General features: G+C 43.0%; 1 protein-coding gene across 4 annotated transcripts in view; it reads left to right on the plus strand.

Annotated features, from left to right (window-relative positions):
• Fgd4 (FYVE, RhoGEF and PH domain containing 4) overlaps positions 1-23,265 on the plus strand; it is a 194,132-nt gene that overhangs the window by 104,983 nt on the left and 65,884 nt on the right. For all 4 annotated transcript variants that reach the window (XM_048367086.1, XM_048367111.1, XM_048367104.1 and 1 more), the window contains exon 2: positions 17,574-17,723. In XM_048367086.1, coding sequence (XP_048223043.1) covers positions 17,574-17,723 — 150 coding nt within the window. The remainder of the gene's footprint in view (positions 1-17,573; positions 17,724-23,265) is intronic.

Genomic DNA, 23,265 nt, shown 5'->3' on the forward strand with positions numbered 1-23,265 from the left:
GGTTCAGTTGGTAGAGCACAGAAGCTCAGGGACAGCATCTAGGTCCTGAGTTCAAGGCCCAGGACAGACACTCAAAAAAAAAAAAAAAAGGAAATGTAACTGCATTCACTTGAGTGACTCCTTAAGCAGTGTGCCCCTCTCTTCAACGACAGTTAATTCTGCCTTCCCCATCCACATCTGAAGGCAATGACTTCAATGACAAACATCATAGTTGAGGTACAAAGTACAACTTTGGAGAAAAGCTGATGCTGATGAATTAATTGGAGACAATTTCCTCAAGAAAGGTGACACTAATGAGTATGTTTATCACAAGAAGACTGTCCAGCCGATATAAACAAATGAAGAATATATACACAGAAATGGGGAAGATAGGAACAACTACCACATTAGGGGTGCATGGCTGTGAAGAAAGACATGCACATCAGATTAATTGATGTTTAATGGTAAACAATCCTTTTGCAAACTAAAGGGTTTTGTGTGTATGTGTTTGAATTCCAGGCCTCGAGCTCTTGCTTTCCTCTTCCACTCAAGGCAGACCCTCTACCACTTGAGTCACAACTTCACTTCTGGCTTTTTGGGTAATTGGAAATAAGAGTCTCGTTGACTTTGCTGCCTGGGCTGGCTTTGAACCTCGATTCTAGATCTCACCCTCCTGAGTAGCTAGGATTACAGGCATGATCCATCAGTGCCTAGCTAAAGAGTTTTGTTTCTTTTTTCCTTCCCCTACTGGGCTTGAAGTCTATAGAAGGAGTTGGAGTGAGGGATTAATACATTTGTTTACAGTCTTGAATGAATATCATAGTTAAAACATTTTACTTTTTATAGGGGCAACCCCATATTAGTCATAGACAAATGTGACTGAAATCATCTTAAAGGTCAGAATTAAAAAGTGGTTTTATCTTTGAAGAACTGGCTTGTTTTTTTCCTTCCTCCTCTCAGCTAGAAAAAATATTGGAAATAATAAATACTTTAGATACAGTATATGCTTTTTAAGTTTTGCACGACAGAAACAATTCCCTACAGTTAAAATTTTAACACATAGTATCATTGTGTTTGTGGTCTAAAATCTAGCCAGGCACAAAACTGAAGGCTGCTGGTCTGTTTTCACAGCAGGAAGTAGGGAAAGCAAACACAAGCTTTGGAAGATGTTAAATATTGAACGATTGATAAAATGGAATTTATATTGACATTTACTTAAACAAAAGAATATCAAAATAGCAAGAGTTGGAATAGACTTGTCACCAAACCCTTTGAAGAGAGGAATCTTATTTGTCACATGAGTTTTGGTGGTGGTTCTTGGTGGGTGTGGGTGTGTGCGTGCGCATGCACATGGGTGCGTATTGGTACTATTTGTTGTTTGTTTTTTACTGGTCCCGGGTCTTTTTTTTTTTTTTTTTTTTTTGCCAGTCCTGGGGCTTGGACTTGGCCTGAGCACTGTCCCTGGCTTCTTTTTGCTCAAGGCTAGCACTCTGCCACTTGAGCCACAGCGCCACTTTGGCCGTTTTCTATATATGTGGTGCTGGGGAATCGAACCCAGGGCTTCATGTATACAAGGCAAGCACTCTTGCCACTAGGCCATACTCCCAGCCCACTTGGCTTTTTCTTTTAAGGCTGAAGCTCTTTAACTTGAGCCATACTTTTACTTCCTAATTTTTGTTGGTTAACCTATAAGAATGTCACAGACTTTTCTACCTACACTGGCTTTGAATTGTCATCATCAGTCTCAGTCTCCTGGGTAGCTAAGATTACAGGCTTGAGTCACTGGCACCTAGCTTTTGGTACACTTTTTGTTTCTTATGTATCCCAGGCTAGCCTCAAACTTCAGATTTTCCAGGCTCAGCTGCCCAAGTGCTGTGTTAATAAGCATGTTGTACCATTGCCTGGGCAGATGTGTCTTTAAAATTTTCCAAGAAATAGCTGGGTGCTGGTGGCTCACACCAGTAATCCTAACTACTGAAGAGGCTGAGATTTGAGGATTGTGGTTCAAAGCCAGCCCAGGCAGAAAAGTTTGTGAGATTCTTTGTTTCTGCTCTTTGTTTTTTTGTTTTTTTTGCCAGTCCTAGAACTTGAACTCAGGGCCTGAGCACTGTCTCTGGCTTCTTTTTGCTCAAGGCTAGCACTGTACCACTTGAGTCACAGTGCCAGTTCTGGCTTTTTCTATATATGTGGTGCTGAGGAATCGAACCTGGGGCTTCATGTATATGAGGCAAGCGCTTTACCACTAGGCCATATTCCCAGCCCCTGTGAGATTCTTATGTTCAATTAATCACACACACACACACACACACACACATACACACACACACACACACACACAGCCAGAAGTGGAGCTGTGTCTCAATATGTAGAGCACTAGCCTTGAGCAAAAAAGCTCAAAAACAGTGCACCCAGGTCCTGAGTTCAAGCTCTAGAACTCTCTCTCTCACACACAGACATAGACACACACATCCAAGAAATAAATAAGAGATGAGGACTACATCTATCTACCTGTGGCTTATGCCTAACCAATGTCACTTAAAACAGTAAAAACATTTCTCTAGGGAAGTTAAGGACTTTCCCACAGTTACAAAGAATAAATTATCATGCCAAATGTTTGACCTTCCAACTTCTAACTTTACTAATCCACCCAGTTTTCTCCTGTGGGGCGGGGGGGAAGGGAGGCTGCTCTTCTTGGGTAAACAGTCTGGCTTTTTTCATCAGCAGTCTGGCTGAGTTGGAGGCCATGACTGTAGTATTGTATTGGTGCATTTGAAGTAGTAGTTTTTTGGGGGAAACTTGATGGCCCCCAGGGTCTTTTCCTACTTGGTAAGGCTGATTTTATTCATGATCAGCATAAATGCTCAATGTAAGTTTAAAACGTAAATAAAGTCAGGCACTGGTGGTCATGCCTGTAATCCTAGCTACTCAGGAGGCTGTGTGAGGATGGAGGTTAGAAGTCAGCCCTGGCCAAAAAGTCAGTGAGATTCACATCTCCAATCAACCAGCAAAAAGCCAAAGTAGAGATATGATGCAGATGGTAGAGCACTAGCCATGAGCCAAAAAGTCAGGCAAGAATGTAAAGCACCGAGTTCAAGACACCTCAGTTACTGGCATACAAAGAAAAAAATGTAGCTGTGCACTCATGGCTCGCACCTGTAATCCTAGCCACTGAGGAGCCTGAGATCCAAGGATCACGACTCAAAGCCAACCCAGGCAACAAAGTCAATGAGTGTCTTATCTCTAGTTGACTACCAAAAAGGTAATGTGGAGATGTGGCTCAAGTGGAAGAAAGCTAGCCTTGAGTGAAAAAGGCTAATGGGGAGAGTTAGTGTTGTGCCAAGTCATGAGACCACCACCAAGAAGACCACTGAGACTCAGACATTCCGAAATGCAAAAGCAAGGCAAGGCTTTATTTAAGCGAGCTGCAACTTGGGCCTGTCCTACCCACCGACAAGGCAGAGGTTAGGAGGGAGCCTCGAGCTACGATTACACAGGGCTTATAAAGGCAAAAAACAAAGTTACAACAATCAGGTGTTCAAGCAAGCAAGATTAGGACACGGGTACAAATCTGATTGGCTCAGGGTTCGAGGCATTCTAGGGGTGGTCAGAGTTAAGCATTCTCAGCGGTTAGAGTTCTAGACCGACTGGGCCCTTAATGGGCTTGTCCTGGGTCTGCTCACAGGGCCTGCTTATCTCAGGTTCACGTGGTAAAGTGGGGTTCACGTGGTAAGGTGGGGTTCATGTGGTAAAGTGGGGCCTGACTTCAAAGTCTAGCACTTCATTAGGCTCTGAGTTAAAGTCAAGGGAAGGAAGCCAGAGAATCAGCGGTTGGAAGCCAGCCTGGACTAATGTAGCAAGTTTAGAGCGAACCTGGGACACATAGTGAGACAAACAAGAAGTTAAGGAGGGGAGTGAGTGACTGTAAAACCAAGCACTGGATGCCAGTGAACTAAGTGGAAATCAGAAATAAGTTCACAGAAATTAGTTTATAGAAACAATGACAGGCTAGGATGGTTTGTAGCTGCTGAGAATCAAGCCTCAGGAGATCAAGTTCAGAAAATTTAACCAGAAAAGCAAGTGTATAAAGAATGAAAATCAACAGCGTCAGAAAAGCTTTGCTTATGAGGATGTACTTTCTCCTACAGAGAAGCAGTATTGCATTTTTGTTTACTTGTGATTTGAACTGATTATAATTAAATTATGATTGGAGCTAAGCCTGTAATTCTAGCTACTTGGGAAGCAGAGATGGGGAATCACTGTTTGGAGCTAGCCTGGAGGGAAAAATGATTTGCAAGATTCCACCTCAGCTAATAGTTAGGGTGCAGTGGCACACACCTGTTATCCCAACTACAGGGGAAGCACAGTGGCTGGGTGTGGTGGCCTGTCATTTCCAGTGACACAGGGAAATACAATTAAGAGGATTGAAGCCCAGGCTACCCTATGTATAAAATGAGACCCTCCTCAAAAAGAAGGGCTAGGGATGTGTAGCTCAGGTGGTAAATTCCTGCCTAACAAGCACAAGGCCCTGAGTTCAGTCCCCAGCCTGGTCAAAACCATTTGTAATTGATTTTAACAGCAGCCTCATTAAAACTCATAAAACATTAGCCAGTTTGCTTTTCTTCTTTCTGGGCATGCAGATCAATTTGTTGTGAATAAATGGAAAATAGTTTGGCACTAGGCAAAGTGAAGAGGAAATGCCAATATTTGACTTAATTTATAAACCAGATGTCTTGAATAAGTGAGTTGGCAATAGGTCTTGGAGAGAGGAAAAAAAACAAAAACCTTAACTTTTGCCCTTCAAGATACTTTCTTCTATCTGTTTTGATTTCATTCCCACTTAGGAAGCTAATAAAAACATTACTTTCATTGTTACAGAAGTCACTCTTTGTGTTGCAGGGCCTTCCATGTTCTATTCATTCACTACTTTTTGTGTGTGTATGCATAGGTGATCATGTATATGCGCCCAGAGTCCCCCAGTGAGCCACCCCCTCACCCCCAGGATCATACTTTCTGATTACCATATAGCCTTGGTAATCATGCTTCGAATGCAAGTTCTTCAATCTTGTTTATCTTTTTTCTCTTTGTTTTTCTTTTTGTGATCGTACTGGGGCTTGAACTCAGGGCTGCCCACTCTCACTTGGCTTTTTCTACCCAAGGTTCATGCTCTACTACTTGAACTGCACCTCCACTTTCAGCTACTTGCTAGATAATGGGAGATAAGCATCTAGGATTTGTCTGCCCACACTAGCTCTGAACTGAGATCATCAGATCTCAGCCTTCTGAGTACTAGGATTATAGATATGAGCCACTGGCGCCTGGCTTCTACTCATTTTCAATGACTGAGGCTTCTAACTGATGGCTTTTCTTAGATATTTTTCAGAGGAAGCCCCACATTCTCTTTCTAGATATAGAGGAATTCTGACACAAAATTTGTGAGGGTTTCCTCAAACAATCCTACAATTCTCCCTCCATTCACCTCCCAGATATCCTATGATTTAATTCCTTCCCTTCTTTTATGAGAGTAGGGATTAACCTCAGACCTCACAAGTTAAATGCCCAGTTCCAAAAACCTGCCCACATTTTGATGATGATGCCATCATATCTTGGACATCCCATAATTCTGACCAACATAGAGGTTCCAGTGAATTCCTCCCTAAGATGCAGTGATTTGCTAGAATGGCTCCCAGAACTCAAGATGGTTCTTTACTTACATATACCAGTTTACTCCATGGGTATTATCAGGAATTTCCATTAAAATGTCAGGAATTCAAATGGCAGGTTATCTGCATTTTAGTTTTGCATGAATTTCAGCATAAATGCTCAGAGTCCTGATATTCGTTTTCTATGGCTTTACTATAATTTCTGATTCCATTCAAGTCAATTATAACACCAGTAGAGGATTTCACTCTTGGTTGTAGATGCCCACTGGTATCTACTGAAAGCCTCCCTCCACCCCCTAGTGCCAGTTCTGGGTCTTGGACTTGGAGCCTGAGCTTTTTGCTTCAGGTTGGTGCTTGAACCACAGCTCCACTTCTGGCTTTTGCTGGTTAATTGGACATTAAAAGTCTCACAGACTTTCCTGTCCTGGGCTACCTTCAACTATGATTGACCCACCTTGGCCTCCAGAGCAAGTTAGGATTATAGGTGTAAGCCGCTGACACCAGGCTCTTGCTGAGAGCTATTAAATACTCTGATGTCTGGGTTCCACCTCCCAGCAATCCTGACTGACACATTGTGGGGTGCAGTGCAGGTATTGCAGTTTCCTTTTTTTGTTTTTGTTTTTAAGTTTTACAGGAGAATAACTGCCCAGCAAGTATGCTTTTAGAACATGGCTAACCCGTTCAATCTGGGAAGATAGTTTTGACTAAACCTATTCAGAAGGGAGGCCGAGTTCAGAACCTTAAGAAACTAAAATTATACCCTTTAACACTATTAATTTACTAAATACATCCCAGACCATTAAAGCTGAGGTCATTTGCATTACTATGCTGAGAAAACCAGGTTGTTGTTTTGTTTTGTTTTGTTTGGGGGTGGGTGGGAGGGGTTCCCGGCCTTGAACTCTGGGCCTGAGTGCTGTCCCTGAGCTTTTTTTTGCTCAATGCTGGTGTTCTACCACTTGAGCCACAGCTCTACTTCCAGATTTGGGGTGAGAGGTGGGTGGATAATTGGAGATAAGAGTGTCATAGGAAAAAAAAGTCTCATAGACTATCTTGCCTGGGCTGGTTTTGAACTGCAATCTTCATATCTCAACCTCCTGATTATTTTTTAAAATTACCTGCCTAAGAATATGTAGGTAGTTGGAGCCCAAGCCAAGATAAGAAAATTATGACACTAATTAATTCACAGTTGATGGTCTTGTTTAGCTCAAGGTCTATAAAACCTTTTCTATAAAGGGTCACATTGTAAGTAATCTACTAGTGTTCTCAAAAACATCATACCCAGTAGGTACATGAACAAGTATGGCTGTGTTCCAGGAAAATATGATCCAGAAAATGCTGTACACTGCAGAATTGTGACTGAAGGACATTTTACTCTTCTTACTGGATGGCTATTTCCTTGAGCTGGGTGACCTGGTACCTGTCACTTACTGATTCTATTACAGTGTCCCCTATTGCAAATGATTAGCACATATTCCAGCTGTGGAAAGAAAATTCTTTGATGTCTGTGGCAGGTTGTAGTTGTTAGATTTTGTGCCAGTACTGAGGCTTGAACTCAGGGCCTCATATTCTTCTTTCTTTTCTGCTCAAGGCTGGCCCTCTACCACTTGAGCCACATCTCCTTCCCTTCCATCTTTTTTGCTGGTTAATTGGAGATAAGATTCTCATAGTCTTTTCTGCCTTGGCTGTCTTCGAACTGTAATCTTCAGATCTCAGCCTCACTAGTAGCTAGGATTGCAGTTGTGAGTCACTGGCACAATGCAATACAGGGTATTCTGTGATCCAGTCTCTTCTGCATGGTTATATTTCATAGTCATAAAGAGGGGCATTGGAAAGGGGCAAGAAACAGGTGTTGGGAACAATTGTGAAGTATAACAGCCCATGAACTGGAAATGGTGTCAATTAGAACACCATGGTTACAGAAGCCCAGCTGAGGGTGTGTGTGTGTGTGTGTGTGTGTGTGTGTGTGTGTGTGTGTGTGTGTGTGTGTGTGTGTGTGTGTGTGTGATGTTTTTAAAACAGGTTTCATTATGTTGCCCAAACCTACTTCTAATTTGTAACTTTAGCAGCTGGAACTGTTGCAAGTTACAAGTTAAATAGCTGGAACTATTTGCTGGCTTGATCATTGTTTCTGAATATTTATCTTTTCAGACATAAATATATAGTGTGTGTGTGTGAGAGAGAGAGAGAGAAAGACAGAGAGAAAGAGACAGAGACAGACTGTCTGTATGTGTATTGGAGCTTTAACTCAGGGCTTCTTGCTCTTGCTTAGTTTGATTACGACTGATGCTCTACCAGTAGGCCCACACCTCTAGTCTGGCATTTGCTGGTTAATTGGAGGTAAGAGACTCATGGACTTTTTTTGTCCAGTCTGGCTTCAAATCTCAATCCTCAGATCTCAGGCTCCTGAGTAACTAGGATTATAGATATGAGCTAACAGTGCCCTGCAAGGCTCTATAATTTTAATTACATAATATGCATTGTTGTATACTCTTTTCAAAATTTTTTTTTTTGGTGCCAGTCCTGGGGCTTGAAGTAAGGGCCTAGAACTGAGCTTTTGTGCTCAAAGCTAGCAGTCTACCACTTGAGCCACAGCTCTACTCCCAGCTTTTTGGTGGTTAATGGAGCGTCTCACCAACTTTCCTACCAGAACTGTTTTAAACCATGATCCTCAAATCTCAGCCTCCTCAGTAGCTATGATTGCAGGTGTGGGCCACGGATTCCTGGCACCTTTTATACTTTTTATATGTATCTATCACCTTTGGGACCTTAACAATTGCTTCACCTTCTTTAAATCTTGCCTCTAATTATATCACATCAATAATGAACATGCGATTACACAGCTGTATGGTACCATTCATCTTCTTCTACCTCTAGTACCTCTTACCATTCTGCATTATCCCAGGAGCCCCCCCCCCCCTCCTCCTCCTCCTCCTCCTCCTCCTCCTCCTCCTCCTCCTCTTCCTCCTCCTCCTCTTCCTCCTCCTCCTCTTCCTCTTCCTCTTCCTCCTCTTCTTCCTCCTCCTCCTTCTCTTGAGAGCCTATGCTGGCCTTAAATTTGCAATTTTAGCACCACTTCCTAGATACTGGGATTACAGGACTGTACTACTACTAAGCCCAGCTTCAAACCTTTTTGAGTTCACATTGCTTTTAAACTAAAAAACTACATGCTAAGGGGCTGGGAATATAGCCTAGTGGCAAGAGTGCTTGCCTCATATACATGAAGCCCTAGGTTCGACTCCTCAGCACCACATATATAGAAAATGGCCAGAAGTGATGCTGTGGTGTGGTTCAAGTGGCAGAGTGCTAGCCTTGAGCAAAAAGAAGCCAGGGACAATGCTCAGGCCCTGAGTCCAAGGCCTAGGACTGGCCAAACAAACAAAGAAACACCCATGCCAAATCAATGAGTTCTCTCTTTTTAAAAACTTTTTTTAAGTTTATTTTTTATGATTCTGTCTCTCTATGGTATATTCCTGTGTATGTCTTTGAAGAGGATGGTGGAGAGGTCATGGAACTCAAGGAAACAAGGGTGAAAAAAATACAGCAGTGGAACTCACCCGACACTGATAAAAGTGAACTATACAATGTGGGTGGAGATGGGAGGGAGGCCCTGGGAGATAGTGAGTGAGGGAACAGATGACACTGTATGACTCATGTAATTGTACTCTCTCTGTACATCACCCTTACAATAACAATAATGTAAATGATAATTGTAAAAAAGAAATAAAAAAAATCAAATCATTTGCTTTATCCAGCAGCACAGCACTCCTTAATTTTAGGTCATTATTGGGCAATGAATCTAGAATACTGGCAGACTGTCATACATTTTAGTTAATGTAGAAAATATAAACAAAATCACAGATTATAATAAAGTAAAATAGTTGCTAGAGCTCTTATTTATTTTGCTGCTACAAACATGTGGATGGTTTCACAATTCAGATGTTTACAAACTTGCTTTCTGGGAATAAAATTATTTGGGTATGTGCTTTTTTACTTTTTTCTCTTCTTAATATTTTGTACTTGTATAAAAATACACTTGAATGTTAAAGATCTTAGATTAAAAATGGAAATGGCCAGGTGCCAGTGGCTCATGCCTGTTATCCTACTTGGGAGGCTGAGATCTGAGGACCATGGTTTGAAGCCAGCCCAGACAGAGAAGTCCCCTTGAGATTCTTATCTCCAATTAACCACTTAAAAAATGGAAATGACACTGTGGCTCAAAGAGGGTAGAGAACTAGGTTTAAGCACAAAAAAATCTCAGGGACAACCCAGGCCGAGTTCAAGCCCCACAACTGACAAAAAAAAAAAAAAAAAAGAGAGGAATATTTGAAATTTAATATAGAGTGAGAACTAAGTCAACTATAAGTATACATTTTGTTGTTATTGGAATTTAGAAAACATTTTATGAAAGAAACTAAGACTATAGTTACCTTGTCTCTTTTTTTGTTTGCTTGTTTATGATGCTGGGGGTTGATACTAGGCTTCACACTAGCTAGGTTGGTAGGCACTCTACCACTTGAGCCATGCATCCAGATCACTGTGTTCCTGCTCCTTGGCAAGAGGTGGTCCTGTTGTTCTTGAGAACAAAGATCCCTGCCTTTCTGGAGCTCACATTCTGCCCAGGATAATGCAGTGTGTTCGGAGGTGCTGGGTTGAGGAAAATGAACAGGACTGTGTAGTTGGGTAATGGAGTGTTTGTATTGATACAGTGCAATTAAAGCCAAGAATTAAACAAGGTAAAGCAATTAGTGGGCAGTGATTTGGAGATCTCTACCTCCTAGCAGGTGATTATTCTACTAGGAGACAGCAGCTAGTTCTAAGGCTCTGAGGTAGGGCGCAGCAAGGAGCCAGCAAGGTACAGTGGCCATAGAGACAGCCAGATCGTGTAGTGTCTGCAAAACTGCAAAGAGTTGAGGCTTTGCTGTGAGTGAAATGTGGAACCACTGTACAATGTGTGTGTGCCCATGTGCACACGCTAGTCTGGAGGCTTGAGTTCATGGCCTCTGCACTGCCCCTTAGCTTTTCATCCAAGGTTAGTGCTCTAGCACTTGAGCCACAGTTCTACTTCTGGCTATAAGGAGATAAGGATCTTACAAAGTTTCCTGCCTGAGCTGGCTTTGAACCTTGATCCTCAGATCTTAGTCTCTGGAATAGCTAAAATTACAGACATATGAGCCATAGGCACCTGGCTACCACTGCAGAATTTTGAGTACAGAATCTGATGTGTTTGGTTTTTGTTTGTTTGTTTGTTTTTGGTGCCATTCCTAGGGCTTGAACTCCAGGCCTGGGTGTTGGCCCTGAGCTTTTTGTGCTCCATGCTAGTTCTCTACCACTTGTGTTACAGTTCTACTTCTGGTTTTTAGGTGCTTACCTAGAGATAAAACTGTCATGTAGTTTTCTGCCCAAACTGCCTTTGAACTACAGTCCTCAGATTTCAGCCTCCTGAGTAACTAGTATTACAGGCATGAGCCACTGGCACCTGTCTTCTATAGAATTTTGAGCACAGGATCTGATCAAGTTTTAAAGGATCTCTCTAGGCCTTGGTTGAAAATACAAGCTATGTTGGGGTAAGAGCAGGAGCAAGGAGAACAGGTGGAGGGGCTTTCTGGGTATACTTTGAAGGGAGGGCCAACAGAAGTTTCTGATAGAGAAGTTGCAGAATGGTGCAGAAGTTGTAGAGTGAGAGAAGGCCAGATATTCAGTGCTTCTAGGGGACTGGGCCTAAGAATGGTGGAGTTGCCTGCTGCTAGCTGAGGTAGAGAAAACTGTTCAGAGAGCAGCTTGGAGAGAACATTAGGAGCTGAGGGGTTCAGATTTGCAAATGCTGATGGTAAGACAGCTCTGACTGCATGTTGAGTGGGTGAGTCAGAGATCTGGAGTGGAGAGGTAGAACCTTCATACCAGGAGAGCCTGAGCCAGTTTGGCATCAGAAAGGAGTGGTAAGTGTGGTAGACCAAGCACCTCGCTTTCCAGCACTGCAGCTTCAAAGAGCTTCTGATGGGACATTTCTGTTTTGACATTTTCTTCATCAGGTAAATACATGCTTTAAAAACATTCTTTTAAAAACAACTAAGTTGGGTTCCTGTGCTCATGACTATCATGTAATCCTAGTTACTCAAGAGCCTGAGATCTGAGGATTTAGGTTGAATGCCATTCATGGCTGGAAAGTTCATGAGAGTCTTATCTCCAGTTGCCAGCACAAAGACAGAAGGGAGCTGGGGACACCTGTAATCCTAACTACTCAGGAGGCTGAGAAAAGAACTTCATTGAAAGCTAGCCTGGGCAGGAAAGTCACTTAGCTAGACAAAAGATGGAGTAGAGCTGTGGCTAAAGTGGTAGATTGCTAGTCTTGAACAAAAAAAATCTCAGAGACATCACCTAGGCCCTGAGTTCAAGTCCCAGGAGCACATCACACACACACACACACTCACACACACACAGACACCTACACACTCAGGGACAGCATCCAGGCCCTGATTCAAGCCCCACAACTGTCACTTCCCCCCCCCCCCCCCAAAAAAAAGAGAGGGGGAAGTTGGCTCAAATAGTAGAGCACAAGTCTTGTACGAGCATGAAGACCTGAGTTCAGGCTCCCAGTACCAGCCAAAATTAAATTTTAAAAATTACTCAAAAGGGGCTGGGATATGGCCTAGTGGCAAGAGTGCTTGCCTTGTATACATGGAGCCCTGGGTTCAATTTCCCAGCACCACATATACAGAAGAAGAAAAAAATGGCCAGAAATGGCACTGTGGCTCCAGTGGCAGAGTGCCAGCCCTGAGCAAGAAGAAGCCAGGGACAGTGCTCAGGCCCTGAGTCCAAGCCCTAGGACTGGCAAAAAAAAAAAAAAATACCCCAAAATGACAGTTCTCAGATTTCCTGACATACTATAATTAGTTTGTCTATGCCCACATTAACTGTTCAATTACAAGTGTCTTTTATTCTTGTGCTTTTTGATCACTTGGAATCTAAGAGGCCCTTTAAGCTAAGGGGCTTCCTGAATGGTTAGAGTATCTAGTTACAATTTGGTTTCAATTCCCTGTTTATGCAGCCAGCAACCAAATAAGGATTGTTTCCAAATCTGAGTTTTCTGAGTCGGGCATAAACAAGGCAAGTTTTATGTTTACTGTTGCATCCAAGATGGTAGCCGATGAAGTGTTTGAAATGCTACTTGTTTTAGGTAGACTTTGTCATGTCAAGGTTGGCATATACACAGTGGTGAATGCAGGGAGGGGTGTGCTTGTAGCCACATATTGTGTCTGTTGTATATTTGTCACTGTACTTCTTTTAAATAACCCTTTTAAAATGTGAGTCCTAGCCTACAGTCAGCTACTCAGGACAGCTTAGGCAGGAAAAGTATGTGAGATTCTTATCTCTAACCACCAAAAAATAAAATTAAAGAAGCTAATAGTGGAGTTATGGTTCTGTGGTAGAGTGCTAGCCTTGAGCAAAAAGAAGCTCAGAAGCTGGGTGTTGGTGGCTCACACCTGCAATACTAGCTATTTGGGAAGCTGAGATCTGAGAATCACGGTTCAAAGCCAGCACAGGCAGGAAAGTCCATGAGACTTTCATATCCAGTTAAACACTAGAAAACTGGAAATGGCACTGTGGTTCAAAGTGGTAGAGCTCTAGTCTTGAGCAAAAGAGCTCACAGACAGAGTCCAGGCCCAGAGTTCAGGCCTCATAACTGATCCCCTCCCCCCACCAAAAAGAATGGTGGAGCACCCAAGCCCTGAATTCAAGCCCTGGGACTAGCGCGCACACACACACACACACACACACACACACACACACACACACACAGAGTGGGTCTTCTCCATGTCTTTCCTTGTGTTATGGTGTGTCAGGATAGTGTCTGAAGTTGGAATCTCTTATTAAAAGCATTTTGCCACCCCTGTGGGAGATATTCCCTGTAAACAAGGACATCCATTAAGCCTATCATAGGAGAAAACTTTTGATCCTCAACTTTTTGGGCTTTGTTTTTTATTTGAGGCTATTAAACTTTTTTGTGTGCACCAGCACTAGAACTTGAACTCAGGGCCTCACCCTCCTGCTTACTTTTTTTTTTTTTTTTCTCAGCTGGCTCTCTGTCACTTGGGCCATACCTCCACTTTCACCTCATTGCTGGTTATTTGGAGATAAGTCACATAGATTTGTTTGCCTGAGCTGGTTTCATACTTTGATAGTTAGATCTCAGCCTTATGAGTAGCTAGGATTACAGACATGAGCCACTGGTACTCATCTTATATATTAATACATAGTATTCAAGATCTTTTTTTTTTGCCAGTACTGGGGCTTGAACTCAGGCCCAGAGCACTGTCCCTGGCTTCTTTTTGCTCAAGGCTAGCACTCTGCCAACTTGAGCCACAGCGTCACTTCTGGCCTTTTCTATACATGTGGTGCTGAGGAATCCAACCTAGGGCTTCATGTATATGAGGCAAGCACTCTTGCCACTATAGGCCATATAGTCCCAGTCCTCAAGATGTATTTTTTGAACGTACTTTTCCCCCATTTAACATATAAGTGACCCCCTTTTACAGTTTTGTCACTATCAGCTGTTATAAGTTAAAGCTAAATATATATTGTTGCTTTGGGAAGGACTTTTTATTTTCTTGGTCCACATATTTAATTTTTTATTACCTTTAAGTAGTTGTACAAAAGAACTGCCATTTAATAAGGCAATTTATGAATACAGTGCATCTTGATCAATGTCACCCCTTTCAACATTCTCACCCATCCCTCCCAACCCACCCCTCCTTCTCTCACTTCGTGTGTGTGTGTGTGTGTGTGTGTGTGTGTGTGTGTGCGCATGCACACATGCATGCCAGTCTTGGGACTTGAACTCTGGGCCTGGGTGCTGCCCCTGAGTTTTTATGCTCAAGACTAGCACTCTTTCCACTTCAGCCACAGCTCTACTTCTGGCTTTTTGGTGGTTAATTGAAAATAGGGTCTCATGGACTTTCCTTCCACAGGCTGGCTTCAAACCTTGACTCTCAGATCTCAACCTCCTGAGTAGCTAGCAGTAGAAGTGTGAGCCACCATCGCCCAGCTCAACTGAGTTTTAAAAGTTAACTTTTAATGTTTTAAATCATTTTAGGCCTTCAAAAAACCCTCAAGAAATAGCAACCAGAGAGTTTTGGTTTTCTTTTCTTTTTTTTTTTTTTAATAAAAAACACCTCAAGAGGGAGAATGATAGAAGGGTGACTGATCAAGAAGCACTGGACACATAGATGGACATGTTAAATTGGAACTGCCTTTTACAACTTTTTTTTTTTTGCCAGTCCTGGGGCTTGAACTCAGGGCCTGAGTACTGTCCCTGGCTTCTTTTTGCTCAAGGCTAGCACTCTACCACTTGAGCCACAGCACCCCTTCTGGCTTTTTCTATGTATGTGGTGCTGAGGAATCGAACCCAGGGCTTCATGCATGCAAGGCAAGCACTCTACCACTAGGCCATATTCCTAGCCCCTTCTACAACTTTTTGGAGCTCAGAAGGTAGAATAAAATAAATACACTGAAGCCCCCGCCCCCAACTCAAATAGGTCCTGTTTTAGAAGTTTGAATTGTGCAAGCATGAAGTTATCTCTTAACCAAAAGATAGTTGCTTAAATGGCTTACTTTGATTCAATTACAGTGAATTCTTGGTAGATTTGATTTTCTCTTTGTTGTTGAGTGGTGACTTTTCTATATGTTTATTATATACCTGTATGAAAATAGTATAATGAAACTCATTAAAATCATATTTCAAGGAGTAGCGCTGTGACTCAAGTGGTAGAGTGCTAGCCTTGAGCTGAAGAATTCAAGCTCCATGACCAGAAAAAAAAAATCACATTTTATAAAGGAGGGAAATGTTGATGAGAAGAAAGACTAATAGAGATTGAGGTTTAATATGATTAAAAAAAAACATGCATATATGGAAATTTCAAAATGAAGCCCTTTTCTACAACTAATGTGCCAATAAAATCTTTTATTTTCTTGGAAATAGTTAGGTCTATTATTAATATCACCATGCCAACCTCAAAGAGAAGGAAACTGAGTATGCATAAAAAGAGTCATTTAAAAGTCTCTGAGCCAGGCGCCACTGGCTCATGCCTATAATCCTAGCTACTCAGGAGTCTAAGAACTGAAGATTGTGGTTCAAAGCCAGCCCGGGCAGAAAAGTCCCTGTGAGACTCTTATTTCGAATTAACTACTTAAATACCAGAGGGGGTACTGTGGCTCAAAGTGGTAGAATGCTAGCCTTGAGCAAAAGAACTCAGAGACAGCACCCAGGTCCTGAGTTCAAGCCCCAGGAACGATCGAAAAAAAAAAAAAGTATCTGAAATTCCATGTTATTTCTTGTATCAGAAACTGGGTGTCAGTCAGCATATAATCCCAGCTACTCAGTGTAAGGTTCATAGGAAAGGAAACCCACCACATGGTTCAGGCAGAGAAGAGTTTATTGAGGGGGAAGCAAACTGCAGCCCACACAAGATGGAGGCATGGGGAGGCAGAGGGGAAGGAAGAAGAGAAAGAGAGAGGGGCTGGGGATATGGCCTAGTGGCAAAGAGTGCTTGCCTCGTATACATGAGGCCCTGGGTTTGATTCCCCAGCACCACATATACAGAAAATGGCCAGAAGTGGCGCTGTGGTAGAGCGCTAGCCTCGAGCAAGAAGAAGCCAGGGACAGTGCTCAGGCCCTGAGTCCAAGCCCCAGGACTGGCCAAAAAAAAAACAAAGAGAAAGAGAGAGTAAAAGAAAAGAGAGTGGGGACTTGTGTTGAACCCGATTATATAGGGAAAGGCAGGAGGTATGGCCAAGTGGATTAGATGTGACCTCAGAGAAGGAGGAGTTAACTGCCTCCAGGTGTGCCAGTACGGGTACTGGGTACAGAGTTAAACAGGTGGGGGGGGGGGGGTCATCTGCATGGAGCCCTCCTGGGAATGGACCTTACACTCAGTAGGCTGAGATTTGAGGATTGTAGTTCAAAGCCAGACTGGGCAGAAAAGTCTATGTGACTCTTATGTCCAATTAAGCAGCAGCAAGAAGCTAGAAATGGAAGAATGGAAGTGTAGCTCAATGGTAGAGCACCAGCATGGAGTAAAAAAAACAAAGTGAGAGTGTGAAGCCCTGAGTTTAAGCTCCAGTGCTGAAACAAAAACAAAGGAAAGAAAGAAGGCGAGAGAGAGAGAGAGAGAGAGAGAGAGAGAGAGAGAGAGAGAGAGAGAGAGGCAAGGAAGGAAGAAGGAAGGAGGGAGGGAGAGAGGAAAGAAGGGGGAGAAGAGGAAGGAGGGAGAGAGGGAAGGAAAGAAGGTAGACAGGCAGGCAGGAAGGAGATAAATGAAAGACTAATCTCTCCCTTTCCTAAGTGTCTCATAGTAAACTTCAGCATTGTTTTAAAGAATCTTTGTGGGGCAGGGTGTTGCTTGTAATAAATTGGACAATGTTATTGGTACATTCTCACAATTGTCTCTGGAAACCCTGGGTCCCTTCAGCATGGATTGTGAATAAAAATGTGAGGAAGCTAGTGGGGCAGATTGTGACAGATGTGCATTTGTTTGTTTCTGTCTCAGCCATTCTTCTAGAGCCCTGCAGTCAGCTGTCCTTTCTTGGTTGATGGCTGGTGACTGACTGGACATGAGAAAGAAATGCTTTTACCAGATTAGTTGGGCCCCTCCCATCCTCTGGGTAGCCTAGATTGCAGCTGATCTGCCTTTCTGTGTCCCTAGAAGGAAAGGTATATATGTAGCCATCGTTGCTCAGGGTGCATTAAAGGTGTCTAAAGCACAGTTCTCACCCAAGAAAGCTCTTTGTCAAGGACAGCACACAGCCACAATGTTATTTCTATGCTTCATCCTGTAACTGTGACTATTGGTGTTTTCTGAGATCAGAAGCTTAACTTGCAAAGACAAGGGTAGTGTGGGCCCCTCTGCATTTATCTGCGCTTTCTTTTTGAACCCACAGGCAGCAGTACCTGTCCAAAGGTCAGTGTAGTTCTACCTTGTTCAACAAGCAGCACAACCACACTGGTTGATTCGAAAGTATCTGAAGAGGCTCAGGGAATAAATGGGAAGACACCAGCGAATCGCTCAGCTGCATGTCCAAAGCCGCAAGGTAGGCATGCAGGAGAGGGTGGGAAGGAGGGCTGTGGGGAGGGCAGCTGTGATGGGGTCTCAATGAGTTGCTGACCACTGAGGGCCACCAGAAGAATGACAACACAAAGAGAAATTGAAACTACAAAAGGGACATGGATAAATTATTTTTCAGAGAAATGTCAGTCTTTGTGTGTGTGTACTGATACCGGGTCTTGAACTCAGGGCCTGGTGCTCTTGCCTGGCTTTTTCTGCTCCAACCTGGCATCTTGCTGGTTAATTGGAGAGTAAGAGTCTCACATACTTTCCTGCCCAGACTGGCTTTGAACTGCGATCCTCACATCTCAGCCACCCATTGGTCTTATGAACTTTCTCAAACAGAGGCCAGTGCTTGTTCTTCTCTAAAAATAGTACACTTCTTTATTTCTTTCTTTTTTTTTTTTTTTTGGTGGGGGTGTGGGGAAGAGGGTCTGCCTGTCCTGGGGCTTGAACTCAGGGCCCAGGAACTGTTCCGGAGCTTCTTTAGCTCAAGGCTAGTATTCTACCACTTGAGCCACAGCTCCACTTACAGATTTTTTTTTGGCCAGTCCTGGGCCTTGGACTTACTTAGGGCCTGAGCACTGAGCACTATCCCTGGCTTCTTCCCGCTCAAGGCTAGCACTCTGCCACCTGAGCCACAGCGCCCCTTCTGTCTGTTTTCCATATATGTGGTGCTGGGGAATCGAACCGAGAGCTTCATGTGTAGGAGGCTCTTGCCACTAGGCCATATTCCCAGTCCCACTTACAGATTTTTTTGGTAATTAATTGGAGACAGTCTCAGGCTTTCCTGCACAGGCAGAATTTGAACAGAGATCCTCAGATCCTATCTGGGGTTACCGGGTAAGCCATTGGTACTCGGCTGTCTTGTGCTTATTTTTACACTACTAAAGGTGTTTGGGCATCCACTGAGACTGTCTTACTGTGAGTATGTCAAATGCGTTTAGAACTAGCCAGTAAGAAATGAGGGGCTGGGGATATAGCCTAGTGGCAAGAGTGCCTGCCTCGGATACACGAGGCCCTAGGTTCGATTCCCCAGCACCACATATACAGAAAACGGCCAGAAGCGGCGCTGTGGTTCAAGTGGCAGAGTGCTAGCCTTGAGCGGGAAGAAGCCAGGGACAGTGCTCAGACCCTGAGTCCAAGGCCCAGGACTGGCCAAAAAAAAAAAAAAAAAAAAAAAAAAAAAGAAATGAGTTACTCTAGGTCAGAGGACCTGGGAAACAATTCTGAAATGGTGCTTAGCTTAACATTCTTATCGAGAATGTGATTAGATAATGTTTAAGTACAAGGCTTTTGAAAATGCCCCAAGGGAATGTCATCCACAGTGTAGTGGTGGAAAGCTCTCCATACTTTCTTTGTTCGCTGGCCATTTGGTTTTGTGAATAAATTTCCATTGAGCTTTTAGCTTCAAGGAACATAAAACTATTTTTTTTTGTTTTTTTTTCAGTCTGGGGCTTGAACTCAGGGCCTGGGCTCTGTCCTGGAGCTCTTTTGCTCAAGGCTATACTTTGCCACTTGGAGCCACAGCTCCACTTCTGGCTTTTTTGGTGGTTTATTGGAGATAAGAGTCTCTTGACTTTCCTGCCCGGGCTGGCTTTGAACCTGATCCTCAGATCTCAGCCTCCTGAGTAGTTAGGATTACAGGTGTGATCCACCAGGGCCTCACTAAAACAGTTGGTTTTTATGGTAGAATTTAAGACATACTAAATTATAACACATGCAGGGCACTGGTGGCTCACACCTGTAATCTTAGCTACTTAGGCTGAGATCTGAGGATAATGGTTCAAAGCCAGCCTATACACACAGATCCAAGAGACTCTTGCCTTCAATTATCCAGCCAAAAGCCAGAAGTGGAGCTGTAGGGTGTAGAATACCAGCTGTGAGTAGAAAAGCTGAGTGAGAGCATGAGGCCCTGAGTTTAAGCCCTAGGGCAGCACCAAAGAAAACACACATGAAAAACCACTAAAGCTAAGCTGCATTATTTTAATGTTCATTTTCTTTTCTTTTCTTTTCTTTTGGCCAGTCCTGGGCCTTGGGCTCAGGGCCTGAGCACCATCCCTGGCTTCTTCCCGCTCAAGGCTAGCACCTGAGCCACAGTGCCCCTTCTGGCCGTTTTCCATATATGTGGTGCTGGGGAATCGAACCTAGATCTTCATGTGTAGGAGGCAAGCACTCTTGCCACTAGGCCATATTCCCAGCCCCTAATGTTCATTTTCTTCCTAATGGATTTTCATTTATAATGAATATTGAACATTCAGCCAAAACAATACTGAGCATTTTCAGAATTACAATATTTAGGAAAATTCAATTTCCCTTTTGCCTATTTTACGTTTACTTTGATCACTTTTCTATTCTTGCAAAGAAAAATGTATACCAGAGAATGCACTATAAAAGAACTGGTGTTTTGGGGGCTGGGGATATGGCCTAGTGGCAAGAGTGCTTGCCTTGTATACATGAGGCCCTGGGTTCGATTCCCCAGCACCACATATACAGAAAACGGCCAGAAGTGGCGCTGTGGTTCAAGTGGCAGAGTGCTAGCCTTGAGCAAGAAGAAGCCAGTGGCAGTGCTCAGGCCCTGAGTCCAAGGCCCAGGACTGGCCAAAAAAAAAAAAAAAAAAAAAAGGAACTGGTGTTTTTTGAAACTCAGTTTGTTTAGGATTTCTGGAAGAAAGCTTTCAAATGAGTTTAAAGTAGAATATTCTAGATTATGGGGTATTTGTCATTTTGTTCTTGTTCCTAACTATATTCATGGTGATATATGACTACCACATACATACTTGCCTTAGATGCATACATGATTTTTTTGTTTCAGTATAGAAGCTTGAATTCAGCGCCTCAGCTTTTTTTTTTTTCTGATACTTGAACACTTAAGGAATCATATCTTTAGTTTTTATATAACCTCTCCTCCTCTCTCTTCCTCTCTCCCTCCCTCTCTACTCCCTCCCCCTCTTCCTTTCTTTCTTCTTTTCATTTCTTTTCTTTTTCCTTCCTTCCTCCCTTCCTTTCTTCCTTCCTCTCTCTTCTTTTTCTTTCTTTTCCTCCCTCCCTCTTTCTCTCTTTCTTTCCCTCCCTCCCTCCCTTCCTTCCTTCCTTCCTTCCATCCTCTCTCTCCCTCCCCCTCCCTCCCTCCCTCCCTTCCTCCCTCCCTCCTTTCTTCTCTCTCTCTCTCTCTTTCTCTTTCCTTTGTGCTGTTCCTGGGTTTGAACTCAGGTCCTGGGTGCAGTATTTTTGCTCAAAGCTAGTACTGTACCACTTGAGCTACAGCCTCAGTACCACCCACACCTTTTTTTTGGTGATTAATTGAAGATAAGAGTTTCATGGACTTTCCTGTTGTGTTTGGCTTTGAACTTAGATCCTCAGATCTCAGCTTCCTGAGTAGCATGAGCCACCAGAACCAGGATCTATATAACATTTTCTTTTGGTTATACTTATCCCTGTAACAGTGATGTCTACATAAGCATAGGCAAAATTTTAAATATGGTATAAACAATTTTAATTGCAAAATTCAAAATTTCAGGGCTAGGAATATGGCCTAGCAGCAGGAGTGCTTGCCTCATACACATGAAGCCCTGCGTTCAATTCCTCAGCACCACATATATACAAAAAGGCCAGAAGTGGCACTGTGGCTCAAGTGACAGAGTGCTAGCCTTGAGCAAAAAGAAGCCAGGGACAGTGCTCAGGCCCTGAGTCCAAGCCCTAGGACTGGCAAAAAACAAAACAAAACAAAATTCAAATTTTTAAAATTGCCTCATTAGACCTGAGTTGACAGTATGAGGTCACACTACAAAAAATGAGTAGAATTCTAATTTCTGTTATTGTCTGGTTCAAAAGCAAGAATTTCATTATTTAAAAGGCTTTTTAATTTTAGGGATGATACATTGAATTACTTCATTGTTTTTCCCACATTAATGTTTTGAACAAAAGCAATGACCTTCTCTAACTACTGAGATGCAAAAAAAGCCTGTCCTTAGATGCTTATTCACTGCTGTCCTAAATATGAATTAAGTATATCCATGTCACTGTGCTTGTGTATAATCGAGGTTCTGTGAACTTTAATCCCCAAACCAGAGTGCCCACACCTGCTTTGTGTTTCCTCACTCATTACAATCTGACCAACCATATAACTGTCTCATCTGGCTCAGTTTTCTAGATTTGTAATAATAATTCTCTTTCACCCCATCTCTCCCAATTTGTTTCCACTAGTCTTTGTTCCAACCTTAGTATGTTGCCATACTGAGACCAGCATCTAACCTTTCAGGGTTATCGGATGAGCTACTGAGGAGCTTGGCACTGTGTATTGACTTTCTTTTTTTTTCCTTATTGTCAAAGTGAATGTGTATTGACTTTCAGATATAACAGTAAATGTTCTTGAAGGGTGCTTGTGGCTTACACTTGTAATCTTAGTTACTCAGGAGGCTGAGATTTGAGGATCTCAGTTTAAAGTGTGCCTGGGCAGGGAAGTCCATTAAACTCTTTTTTTTTTTTTTTGGCCAGTCCTGGGCCTTGAACTCAGGGCCTGAGCACTGTCCCTGGCTTCTTCCCGCTCAAGGCTAGCACTCTGCCACTTGAGCCACAGCGCCGCTTCTGGCCGTTTTCTGTATATGTGGTGCTGGGGAATCGAACCTAGGGCCTCGTGTATCCAAGGCAGGCACTCTTGCCACTAGGCTATATCCCCAGCCCCATTAAACTCTTTAACCACCAAAAAGTGGAGACATGGCCTATGATATTCTTTACTCTTTAGGGAAGAGGAGGTACTTTTCTCCATACTCCAGAAAACACTTATCCTACTTGACTGTACTTTACCTCTTGAACCATGATTCCAGCCCGGCTTTTTGCTGGTTATTTTGGTGATGGAGGCTAATGAACTCTTTTGCTTGAACTACAATCCTCTGGCATACTAAATAGAATTACAGGTGGGAGCCACTAGTGCCTGAATCTTAAGGACTTTGGATGACCAGCAAATGGAACTAGATATTGACAGAACTTTAGCATGGACAAGGGATTGTTATAATGGTGTCATTTTACTGTTACTGAGGATTCTCTAGAATGAGACATTTTTGGCATCCCTTCCCCTATCTCTCCACCCACCTTCCTTGGGACATTTTGGGTTGATGTTTGTGGAAGTTGTGACCAACATTTTGTGAGCAGTGGCTAGGACTTCCACTCTATACCCTATAGTGCACAAGGCAGTCCCTTAAATGCCATGAGTGGTGAGTTTAAGAAATTCTGTCTTAGAAGGGTGCCAGTAGTTCATTCCTGCAAGCCAGGCTACCCAGGAAGCTGAGATGTGAGGATCACCATTCAAAGCCAACCTAAGGAGACAAATCAAGAGACTCTTATATCCAACTAACCAGCAAAGTGGAGGTGTGGCTCAAGTAGTAGAATGCCATCCTTGAGGGAAAAAGCCAAGTATAAGCACAAGATCCAGAGTTTTAAGCCCCAGTACTCACAAAAGAACAAAAGCAAGCAAGAAAGCAAGCAAGGCCAGAGCCAGTGGCTCATGCTTGTAATCCTAGCTACTCAGG

This window comes from Perognathus longimembris, chromosome 1, assembly GCF_023159225.1.
Source record: "Perognathus longimembris pacificus isolate PPM17 chromosome 1, ASM2315922v1, whole genome shotgun sequence".
NCBI classification, from domain to species: Eukaryota; Metazoa; Chordata; class Mammalia; order Rodentia; family Heteromyidae; genus Perognathus; species Perognathus longimembris.